Source organism: Episyrphus balteatus, chromosome 3 (genome assembly GCF_945859705.1).
Source record: "Episyrphus balteatus chromosome 3, idEpiBalt1.1, whole genome shotgun sequence".
NCBI classification, from domain to species: Eukaryota; Metazoa; Arthropoda; class Insecta; order Diptera; family Syrphidae; genus Episyrphus; species Episyrphus balteatus.
This window is the reverse complement of record NC_079136.1, coordinates 65,426,358-65,439,115: the sequence shown is the minus strand read 5'-3', so window position 1 is coordinate 65,439,115 and position 12,758 is coordinate 65,426,358. Positions and strand designations below refer to the sequence as shown.

The window sequence follows — 12,758 nt, the reverse complement described above, 5'->3', positions numbered from 1 at the left end:
AAATTTTTCATTATTTGATACCAAAATTTTGTTAAAACCCTTCACATTTTAATTCTGGAAAAATTATAGGTAGGTACCTATTTTAAGTTACCTATTAAAGTTTAGCAACTACCTAGTTCCAAAAATTCTGAATTAATTTCATTAATCAAACTCGTAACCGATTTGTTTTTGTAAATTTATTTATTTATGTTAATTTAAATTATATTCTTTTGAATTGCTTTTTTTTCATAATATAACAAAATCAGATTTCTCTTTCAAAATATAATACCTATTCCGATTGTCACTATTGTGAGCCGAATTAATTTTGTTTTAATATCTTATCACATTATGCAAATGCAAAAGCAATAATAATTACAAATAATAACTTTGACACCGCATGCAACATGACGAGGTGGCCGAGTGGTTAAGGCGTTGGACTGCTAATCCAATGTGCTCTGCACGCGTGGGTTCGAATCCCATCCTCGTCGACTACTTTTTTTTATTTTTTTTTGTATGAAAATAAATTCAAAGGACGTAACGTAACCCTGCTATTTGTTTGGGGGATGATTTATAATAATGTAAATGGTAATACGAAATGAAATAAAATCTCTTGGTTTGTTGTAGTACGGAAGCGTTGTGCACAGAAATTCAAAGATCTTTTGGCGAAAATACCTACGTGTCATTGACATTTCATTTAGGTATACCTACATTATCTATCATGAGAATAAATTATAGGGATCGATTTATTAAAGTTACAAAGTTATGCAAATAAGTTAACTTTCTTAATTTTGACGCACTTTGTCCCAATTTTTGTAGGTATTAAAACTCTCCAAATGCTTCTTGGTACATAGTATGTTTTACAAATAAATGAGGGTTTTTTTTTTAAGAGGAAAATTGAAGAGGTAGGTATGAATAGATTGATTAATCTATAAGAGGAATATGCACCTAAATGATTTTTTTTTTAATGCACTCTTCAAACGTGGATCTAATGAAATTAAAATAATAAAGATGAGATTCTTTAAAAAGATATAAAATGTTTCATCATTGAAATTTTTAATGTTTTAACGTGTAAAAGCATGATGTATTTCTTATTAATTTACTGAAATAATTTAGCACATAGAAGTATTTCAGTTTTTTTCGGTATTAAAACTTAAATAAAAGAACCCCAAACGGGTAAAATGTAGCTTTTGTCATTAGAAATTTCTAAGTGAAACATATGTGCCCTTAATTATGAAAGTGGACTAACTCACTCCTAAAAATGGCATCAAATCTAGCCTAAAAATAATTATTATTTAAGGGGTAAAGTTTATTTGAAAGCGAAATTGCAGTAAATAAACTTCTTTATTGCTCCTCTAGTGATTTCATAAAAAAAAAAAAAAATTAAATCGTTATCAGAAAATTATTATGTAAGTTTTTCTCTAAACAATGCAAAAAGTGACTTAGTCCACTTTCATAATCAAGGGCACATATATTTCAAATGGAAAAAAACACTAAACGTAAAAGATGCTCTGAAAATGTTAATCGATGCTAAAACAGTAATAGTACAGGTAAAATAGGCATTAAAAAAAAAAATTGTTACACGCATGAAACTTTGCAAAAATTTTGCTTTTGGGATAAGAACCAAGTACAAAAAAAGTCTATAAAAAAAAGTTGGGTGGAAGGGTGTTTTTTCATAGACAAGAGGGTAGGTAAAGGTAAAAAATCTAGTGAAAAAAGTATCATCATATGGCACATGTTTTCAAGGTATTTTTTGATGCTGAATCTAATGACATAAAAATAAAGTCAATACGATTGCTCTAAGAAAATTTATTGCCGATTAAAAACAAGGGTGCTTGTTTTTTGACTTCAACAAGTAAAATATAACCGAAACTCATGTGAAAAACATGCTACACTGATAAAATTCGGGATGAAGGTTTTAGATAAAGCAAGGACAAAGGATTCATAAAGTTCTTAAAATTATTTTTGGTGAAAGGGTGTTTTTTTGATAGGTTAAGTTGTGTGTGAGGAAGGTATCATAACAGCTGACTTAAATTTTATTAATTTTTAAAACTTGGTGTAAATGTTTTGGTTGGTATAAGAATTAAGAATCTATAAAGTGTACAAAATTATCTTCAGTGAAAGGGTGTTTTTTTTTAAGAAATGATGAAATTCGGAATTAGTACCACAAAAACTAGGAACAAATTGTTACACCAATGAAAATTGGTAAAAATGTTTCATTTATAACAGAAACCAAGAATCCGAACAGTCTATACAAATATTTTAGGTTAAAGGGTGTTTTTTTTTTTGTGAAATAGGGAAAAATCCGCGATAAGTCCGATAAAATCAATGGTATAAATGGTACCCTTACAAAATTCATTAAATATGTTCTCTTTCCCATGGGAATTACGAATAATGTACATAAGTCTATAAATTTGTTTTATGTGAAAGGGTGTTTTTTTTTAGACGTAAAGAAAATATGGGTATATTTGAATAAGTGTGTAATACAAGAGTAATATTAGTGGTACATTATTGAAATTTAGTAATTATGTTACTTTTAAGATAAAAAACAAGAATCTAAAGTGTCTATAGAAATATCATGGTTCAAAGGGTGTTTTTTTTTAGTGAAAACAAAAATGATGGGTCACCCTAATGAAATTTGGTAAAACATTGCTTTAGGGATAGAAAGCAAGAATAAAGAGTTTTCGTTTTTTTCGAAGATACAGTAAACTCTGCAATTGGTCCCAAAAAGCCAATGATTCGCGTAAAACGTGTAAGAACTTATCTATAAATGTTTAATTTGTCATCAAAATCATAAATAAAATCAATCATTGGCTTTTTGGGACCAATTGCAGATTTTACTACCTCTTCAAAAAATACCTTGAAAACATGTGTCATATGATGATATTCGAAAAACAATTTTTTTCACTAGATTTTTGACCTTCACCCCCTCCCTCTTGTCCGCGAAAAAACACCCTTCCATCCAACTTTTTTTTATAAACTTTTTTTGTACTTGGTTCTTATCCCAAAAGCAAACTTTTTGGCAAGTTTCATGAGTGTAACAATTTTTTTTTATTTCTTGATTTTATGTACTATTTTACCTGTACTATAAGCCGTGTTTTATTGGTACTCAGTATTTTACTGAGTAAACATTTGATGCTGTCATCAACAAGAAAAGATTACTTGTGTTAATTTTGTATAATCCTTTATAGTTGAAGGGTCAAAAATGTATAAGTTTAAAAAAACAATTTCTCTGTAAACCAACAAATAAAAAACTTTTTTTTATCCTTAGCAATCATTTGTTGTTGTTTACCGTGTAAAATTTTACTGAGCTAAGTACTGAGTTACCAATAAAACACGGCTATAATAAGATTGAATTATATTGAATCCTTAGTGATCTTTAGGTCGTTATTGAATATTCTAAAATAACTGTCAACGTTTCAAACGTGTTTACGTTCTTCGTCAGGACTAGTATGCTATCTATCATAAATAATAAATCTATCAATAATAATAAATCATTTGATTATCAAATCATTTACCTGATGAAACATTTTCCCAGCTGCTCTTTGTAAAATATGCGTCCTTCTTGTACCCGTTGTTAATTGTTGTCTAGCATTGATATTTGCTCCAGAAGCTCGATAATTTGACATATTTTGTTTCATCCAACTTGGCCACATTCCTTTATTGCACAAGTGTACAAAATGTGCACATTCTATGAGAAAAGCTGCTCTAGCTATTAATGGTGCTTGAGGCTAAAATAAAATTAAAATATCTAAGTCAAACTCCTTTAGTTACCAATACTTCTAATTCTTACCAAGTCCAATACAGCAGCAACCAATTGTGGATCCGGAAATGATCCTGGAGCACATGTTTCCAACAAAAATTGAAATCTTAACATGCCTTCTTGTATCGGTTCGGTAGGAATAAGTTTTCTTTCTTTTAGCACCACAACTTCGGACTCTCGTGGACCCTCGCACAAATCTGATGAACTTCGTCTGCTAAGGTCTGAAAAAGAATAATAAATATCAGTACTAAAATTAAATAAAAAGCAACTAGAAGTCTAACCAGCTGTCTCTTCAGTCCCTCCAATCTTCTTTTTTCCCTTAACAATCCCAAATCTATTCAATCTCCGTTCGACTCTTCTCCGAGCTCTTTGAAGCGATCTACCTATCCCATCACTTGAACGACCTCGTTGAATCTTTAACGATGCATGTCGAATAAAAGTTCCCGTCATTTCCGGGTTTAGCGACCCAATTTCCAAATCAATCGAAGCTGGTTCTTTTGAATTTCCCCGGAACCATCTCACCAAATTACTTAACCTCCCCAAAGAGTTTCTTTCCGAACTTGATGTCGAATCTGACAAAAGTGCCCTTTCCGAATGTCTTGGGGTCAAAGTTGGCCGAATTGTCGTTCCACGTCGACGAATATTACTCAATGGACTTTGGCTAGATTTGTAATGATCATCACACGTTTCAGTTTCCAGGAGGCTCTGTTGATCAGCAAAGTTGTCAAAAAGTCCTATTGTTGTTATTTGTCTTACCACGGCACAGGCTGACGAAGTACTTCGTTTTTTTAACAGTAGCCTCCGCTGACTTCGATTATCGTCCATTTGAATCGTAACTGCTGGTTGAGCACATTCAGCTTGTGGAATGTGTCTATGAAATAAGAAAAATCATGGCCAATAGAACCTTCCTAAAAGCTTTTAAAAACCTACCGAATAACTCTTGTAGTCTGTACCAAAGGACCCTTTTTATTGGGTCTTGGTGTAACAGCTAAAATTCCACTTAAGGCCACACGTCTAAACGGTCCACCATGTGCACCCTTGACATAGGTTATCAACTGTCTTATATCACAATACAGGGCTGTATTCTCTGAGGACTTTAGCTCCTTTTGAGCTTCAACAAAACGTGTTACCAATGGCTTGAATACAGCGGTAATAACCTGAGATTCAGGTCCCCCGGTAAGTCCGCCACTAAAATTGGTCGCATAGCCACCCTGCCCGCCTGATGATGATATACCGCCAAGATCGGTGTTAAGATTTTTTAATCCGCTCGATCGTTTATGATCTATGTAGATTATAATACACATTTGTGGGAGTGAAAAAAAATAGCATGCATGCTGCTACTTTGTGAAAGCCGCTATTTATTTTTTTTTACATTTAGACATTTTATATACAAATAATGTGATAATGAAGAAGCTAATGATTGATTTGATTGTAATGAGACTAATGATGTAATGGAGCACAGCCTACATTAAGCAGAGCATGCACTTTTTTAAGAAAATTCCAATTATTAAATTATACAAAACGACTAGAATATTTGAATTTACATTTTTGTTTTTTGAATTTTTTACACTGGTGCGTTTTAGATAATAATGCGTACATGGATTTTATTTGAGTATATTTTGTAAGCGGACATAAATAGAAAGTTATAAAAAAATAAAAACTCACTCAGCGGGGATAACAAGGAACTAGGATCAACACAAAATGCCACAAATGCATGGAAGAATTCTACCAACTCATGGATTTGAGTAGTTTTGACCATTGATTGGAGATAAGTTTTTGTGCGTTTTGATGCTTGTCGCATCATTCGGGAGAGGATTTTCTGGCATTGGCTGCGAAGGAAGTCGGCTGGGGGTCCACGGATTCCTGGAAAAATGAAATTAAAAAAAAAATAAGATAAGAGAAACAAGTGTTTTTTCTTAAAATTTCCTATTTATCCAAAATAAGAACTTTTTTTAGTTTTAAAAAAGATATTAAGAAAATACAAAAAAAAAAAACTTTCAGAATTCATTAAAAATTATCTATGCCAAACATGCTTTTGTAAGTATGTATTGCCTTATTTTTTGTAGCACTCTTGATTTTAAAAGAATTACCCTACAGCCTACACTATTGGATTTTGTCGTTTCGAGTCTACTGCACCCTCTTTTAAAGCTTTCACTTTCAATATTCACATTGGAATAAGTTAGTGACAAAAAAAATGCATAATTAATGTTTTTGATGTTAGATAAAATTTTTCACAGAAGAAGAATTTAAGAGTGAACAAGTGCAAAATCACTTCGTTTAACTTTTTCACAGACCAAAATCGGGTCAAAATTAACAGTATATCTACTTGCCATAATGACTTAAATGGAAAATGTTATTTTTCTCAATGAAGGCTCTATCGATTTTGAATAAAAAAAATATGTGTACTGGGCAAATAAAGTCAAACTTTTGAAAAATCCATTTTTTTCGAAAACGGGTTAATACATTTTTAGATAACTTTTTCGACCATACAAATTTTAAACGGGTAAGTTAATAAGTGAATAAGCAATAGAGGATATGTCCTTACTTATGCCATAAAAGTCTAAACAAATCGCTGGCTGAGAATTATAGGGTTGTATGTTCTGCAGGGGTTTCCATAAAACATACAACCTTATAATTCTCGGCCAGCGAAATGCCATTCAAGGTTTGCGGGACACTTTGTCGTATGCGTAATATTTTTTTTTTGAGAAGTGTTAAAAAAATATTTAAACGTTTTTTTTTTTGTATTGTGTTCCTGAACTGTCCGATGTAGTTGCGAGTACATATTTTAAAAATCGATCTGATTTTAAAAGAAGATAAAATCGACAGCGGATAACAGAAGTACACACACATTTAAATAATTTAAATTTTAACAGCCTATTTTATAAACGTAGTATAGACAGTGTATAACACTATTCACTCTTTATAATGTTTTTAAACAGAAAATTGCTATTTATAAAATTTATGCAACGTTACATAGAGGTTGTATAAGCTAAACGCGTTTTAAGGTTGTTTAGAGCCTGAATAAGAATATTTTTTTCTCAAATGTCATTTGAAAATCACATCAAAAAAAGAAAAAAAAGCTCATTTTTGGCATTTGATTTTGATTAATTTGCAATGAACAAAACCAAAAAAAAAAAAGAAATTGTGTCTTTTTGGAGATTTTTTCCTAACAAACTTTTGTAGTGTATTCTCCATTCTTTTTTTTTTTTGCGTGTTGTTTTTTTTTAACATAGAAATTGATTCAAGTACGATGTACCTATACCTTTTTTATTGGTGTAATTTGTTTGGATTATAAATATTTTCTTGTGAACAATTTGTTATCATCAAGTGAAACAAATGAGGAAATGTGTTGTTTTTTTTTAGAGATTTTCTTCCTCATAGGTATGACATCGAGAACTTTCGCTCACGTTTTTCTTTTGTTTAAATTTTTTGTTTATTTTCGGAGAAGATGGAATTATTTTATCGACAGATGGAGCTGTTTGTCGTGATTAAAAGTACTAATTTTCCAGTTTTAGTACTTATTTGGACACAAACCTAGCATAAATATAATGGATAGGAAAATGTTTTATAAATGAAAATTTATGTAACGTTGCATAAAGTCTACATAAAACTTTATGCATTGTATAACTATGAAGCTGTTTAGAGCTGTTTAGTGAAATCTAATAAATAAGACTGTAAATGTTTAAACTAGATAATTTTTTGATTGACAAAATTAAATTTTAAGAAACGTTAGCCTATGTTAAGGAAAGTGTATTTGGGGCCAAGTAAATCATTTGTCTATTCATATTGACGAGTTTTGCATGATACAATAATCTTAATCAATATGTTGAAATTACAGAAATTACTATAGACTTTTTTTTTTTTTTAAATCTTTTTGGCGCGATAGGTAATATTAAACAAAATTACGAGGGTAGAATTTTTAGAAATTCCAAAGTATTAATTTTAAACCAAACTGTAACAAAATTATGATTACGAAATACTTTTCATTTCATATTTCGAAAATTCGACTCAGATTCCACCAGCTTTCGGTATTTATCTGCGGTAAACAAAATTAAACACATTTTGCCAAATTTATAAGAATTTTTGACATGAGGGTTCTCAAAGGATATTTTACAAAGTTGCATTCCATTCATTTATCATAAATTCATTAAATTGAATAAATTATTTGTTGTTCAATGATTCGGTTTTAAAATATTGCCTAAAGTTAATTTTTAAACGTATATGTGCTCTTAATTATGAAAGTTGACTAAGTCACTCCTAAAAAAACGATACGTGAGTTATGGGGTAATTACTTTAAAGTTTTGAACACTGGTATAAAACGCGTTCATAAGTGAGGTACAAAACATGAATTCTTTCATTCGATGTATTTTTAGTTTGTTTTTAAAAATCGTTGTGGTGAATTTGTTTTTTTAAATAAGTTGTTCATTCTTTTTTGAAAAAAAGAATGAATACAAATAAATTGGTAGGTAGGCTATATTATAGCTTTTGTATAGATACAAAAAAATCATTAAAATTGAACTATTTGTTTGGGAGAATGCAAGAAATAAGAAATATCTTACCATCATTACATCCATGCGGACATCCAAGATGCAGTAATGCTCTTTTAACTATTCCCATTGATATTTCATGTGCATGTTCACCAAGTTTCATTACACCCAACTCCAGTAGCACCTCACATATATTCAAACCAGCTTCAAGAACCCGCAATGAAACAATATTATAGTCCCTCTTAAAGACATTAAACACAGCCAAAAGCACTATTTCATAATCAATGCCACCATCTCGAGTAATGTAAAATGAAGATCCTGGTGCTTCCGATTCATCGACTCCAGTATAATCGATATGAGAATCAGTGTGTGAACGCAGCATGTGACCTCGAAATCCTGTGACTCCACTCAAACTTCCTCCATTACTTAGGGCATCAAGTTGTGAATCAATAGAACCCTGAAATATATACATATTTTATTAGCAATTAGATTTTAATAGTTTCCAAAATTGATTTAACTAACTTGTCGTTTAAGATAATCTGGCGATGGTGTTGGTGTGTGTTCGGTTACAGTTATTATTGGATTTCGTGCAAAAAATGTCGTCCTTGGTCCTGAGGACTGTGATGGGCGTATGGTTTTTTGTGGTTCCACATACCTGTAATACCTTTAACGTTGTTCACGAATATTGTGTTATTTTAATGAAATGATTGTGCAGATTATGAAGGGGTTATTAATTTATTAAACAATCAAAAATACTGTGTTATTAATAATATAAATTTATTGGATTAAAAAGGGAAAGTTTTTAACTAACTACCTACTCTTTATTTGCAAAAAAGGATAAAAAATGCAGCAGTTTCTACAATAAATCTTATGATTTGAAAGCAATTATGCAATTGAATAAAAAGCTTTATAAATTAATCAAATGAAAACAATTTATGAGAGAAACACAAACTTACCCGCTATCAAGAAGACAGCTGGTGTTGAAAAGTATTTTTGATAAATGAATAAAAGAAAAGGAGAACAAAAATTTGAAAAAAAAGTTCAAAGATGCAAGAAAAAGAGCTAAACAGCTTAATCAAATATAAGAAAAAGCCTAATTTTGATAAAAAAGATTTCAATTCTTGGGAATAACTTTTGAGTCAGGTAAAAACTTCAAAAACTTAAAAAAAAAATGAAGAATCATATTTATTCAATGTAATATCTTTTACGTTATAAGTTTTTTTTTTGATACCAGAATAAAGTTATAAAATAAACCTTTCGAAAATGTTGATAACAAAATTCTTGAAGCACATATTTGTTTGAAATAAAATTAAAAAAATGTTTAATGCCCGAAATAAAGGCATTTTATAAGTGATTGAGAATGCTGATGATGGACGCACCGGAAAAGCACTATAAAATAATTATTTATTATGCATACTCCTTAAGGTGGGTCAAAAAAATCGAAATTCGTTTTGTTGATTTGGTACCTCGAAAACTCGATTGCTAGACACCTCTAGAATATACTCATCAAATATGAGCTCTTTATCTCAATAGGAAGGTCCTCCGCTTTTCAATTTTCCATTTTTACATCAAGCTTCTACTAAAAAAAAAATATTTTTTTTATTAATTGAGTTTTTAGCCAATTTTTTTTTACATCTTCTTGTAGAAAATTGAACGCTCTACAAAAAAGTTTAAATACACTTTTTTGAATTATCTAACCGTTTAGTAGATATTTGAGGTCCAAAAATCGAGAAAATCTTAAAAAATTCGTTTTTTGTTCTTAATTTTTTAACAAAATGAAAAATTATAATAATCAAACGCGCATGACATAATTCTTGTAGGAAACAGATTGCTCCACAAAAAATGTCTTATTAACTTCTTTTATTAATCTAACCATTTGAAAGATATTCGAGGTCAAAGTTAAAAAAAATATATAAAAACTTTTTTTACTTTTCAAAATTTTCTACTTCACTGAAAATTGTATTGTAAGGGCTTAAATGTTCTAAAAATAAGTCCTTGGCATCAAATTGGTTGCTTTAACCGTTTATAAGATATTCGCATCCAAACCAATGCCCACTGATTTCAATAGTTTTCTTATGGTTACTATGTATTGCGACTTGAATGCGAATATCTTCTAAACGGTCAAAGTAACCAATTTGAGGCCAAGGACTTTTTTTGTAGAACATTTAAGCCCCTACAATAATCCATCTTACTAATTTAATAATAATAGAAAATTTTGAAAAGCAAAAAAAGTTTTTATATTTTTTTTTAACTTTGACCTCGAATATACTTCAAATGGTTAGATTAATAAAAAAAGTTAATACCACCTTTTTTGTGGAGCAATCTGTTTCCTACAAGAATATGTCATGCGCGTTTGATTATTATAATTTTTCAATTTGTTACAAAATTAAGAACAAAAAACGAATTTTTAAAGATTTTCTCGATTTTTGGACCTCAAACATCTTCTAAACGGTTAGTTAATTCAAAAAAAGTGTATTTAACCTTTTTTGTAGAGCCTTCAATTTTCTACAAGAATATGAAAAAAAATTGGCTAAAAATTCAATTAATAAAAAAAATGTTTTTTTTTTTAGTAGAAGCTTGATGTAAAAATGTAAAATTGAAAAGCGGAGGACCTTCCCATTAAGATAAAGAGCTCATATTTGGTGAGTATATTCTAGAGGTGTCTAGCAATCGAATTTTCGAAGTACCAAATCAAAAAAACGAATTTCCATTTTTTTGACCCACCCTAATGTACATGACTTGGAGGATCTGGAACTTTAGTGCAGTAACTATGTAGTTTTTTTAAACAATAAAATGTTTCCTCCACTGTTCGAAAAAGTACAGTTTTAATGTAATACATTCAAAGTATCAAATAAAAATAGTTTTTATTCGGCGTTGCCTCATATGGAAACCCCAAAATTTTGAATAGTTTAGTGTAGACTTAGATCAAAATGAAAAACGGATGAAAATCTTGACTAAAATCGAAAGGGCAAGAATGCCTAAGAATGGTAAATGAAGAGGAATCCACAAATAAAAATTTGCAAAGTCCTTTTGATCTTAACAAAATTGCTTTAAAGTGTAATGCTTTGATTAAAAAAAAAAAAAAAACAAATTTTGGTATCTTGCCACCCTTTTTGTATGTCCAAACCTAACCTATTCTGTTAACCTGATACCTGAAATTTTACGACAAACAATAAAATTATTTAAAAATTAAATCAAATTTTTGATTGGAGGAAATTGATGACTGATTTTTAAATTTTTTTTGTTACTATAAGCTTCTAGTCTTCAATAAGATAGCCAATTTTCTCCCTAAATAGCCTTTTATTTATATTAAAGACAACACAAAGATTCTTTCGGTAGCCGTACTATACGAATATACAAAAATACTTTATCCAATTAAGGCAACAGGTTATGTATCTAAAAAACTTTGAAACTGTTTAAATGGTATTTCTTGTATAAAGGATCTACTTTTATAGATTTCTACTTAAAAAAAAAAAACATTCAGGGTATACAAAATGTAAATAAATATAAATATTGAGACTAAATATACCGAAAACTGTATTAAAAAAAGGTAAATGCTAGAAGACCAAAGAAACTTGAATAAATGTCAACAACATGGGTTTCAAAAAGGGAGAAAAATGTTAACAAAATTGCATCTCCCTGAAAAGCCGGTGCTATCCCAATATGCTTTAAGTTTTTTGACGATCACAATAAAATACATCCTATAGCATTAAAGCTATAACCAAAAGGTCTTACCTAAGACTTGGCATGCTCTTGCCTTTAATTAAATTACTACTTGGTTCACGAGTAATCATTGATGCAGAACGTGATAATTTTTTTTCTCCAGTATCCAAACTTCGATGATAATCCTGGAAGAATAAAACAAAAAAGTAAGAATAAATTGTAATTAAAAAAAAGGATTGAAATTCAATGACATCTATGTTATCTAATGTTCTAAATTTTTTTAAAAATAAAAAAATTTGACAAAATTAAGGCCAATTGCATTGTGATTTAAAGGAATTTAGTTTTGTATTGGTGTTTTTCGACAATGTAAACTGATTATACAAGAGATTTTACGCCGAATACAATTTTATAATTCTTCTAAAATCTTACTACATGCTGCAGTGGCCTCTTGCCATTTGTATTAGTTTCAATTCCTACTTTTTCCAAATTCTTTTCAGACTTTGAGAACATTTTCGTTTCGACAAATGCTCTTAGATCAGCCATTTTGACACGTTTCTTCTTATCACTTCCTCGACGTTCTATTGGTGAATTTGAGTCATCTAGAAAGTTTGATAAAGGGAATTTGTGTTTTTTTCAAAAATATTGGTTGCTCTTACCAGTTTGACCTTGCGTTCCTGACTCAGGTATTTCAATATAGTCTTTAGCCAGAGAACTATTACTTGGACTATCTCGACTGTAAGTTCCGGGTCCTTGATAAAGTGATATCTCTATTTGAGGAATTGGTAAGGAATTCGAACGTTTTCTTGGTTGATGAGTAGGAATTGCTGCTTCTTCAGCTATTTCGGTAAGTCTAGAAATATCAATTCAGT

The 12,758-nt window shown here is 30.1% G+C and overlaps 1 protein-coding gene and 1 non-coding gene across 2 annotated transcripts in view; one reads left to right on the top strand and one right to left on the bottom strand.

Moving 5' to 3' along the window:
• The window catches only part of LOC129913369 (protein unc-80 homolog), a 48,762-nt gene that overhangs the window by 20,789 nt on the left and 15,215 nt on the right, over nt 1-12,758 (bottom strand). The window contains 11 exon segments of the mRNA XM_055991996.1: nt 3,495-3,707; nt 3,770-3,960; nt 4,021-4,444; nt 4,496-4,610; nt 4,670-5,021; nt 5,405-5,602; nt 8,299-8,683; nt 8,749-8,890; nt 9,183-9,200; nt 11,962-12,074; nt 12,319-12,739. Of these exon segments, the coding sequence (XP_055847971.1) occupies nt 3,495-3,707; nt 3,770-3,960; nt 4,021-4,444; nt 4,496-4,610; nt 4,670-5,021; nt 5,405-5,602; nt 8,299-8,683; nt 8,749-8,890; nt 9,183-9,200; nt 11,962-12,074; nt 12,319-12,739 (2,572 nt within the window).
• On the top strand, nt 386-467 carry Trnas-gcu (transfer RNA serine (anticodon GCU)). Its single transcript has one exon. It is a non-coding gene; the product is annotated as a tRNA-Ser (tRNA).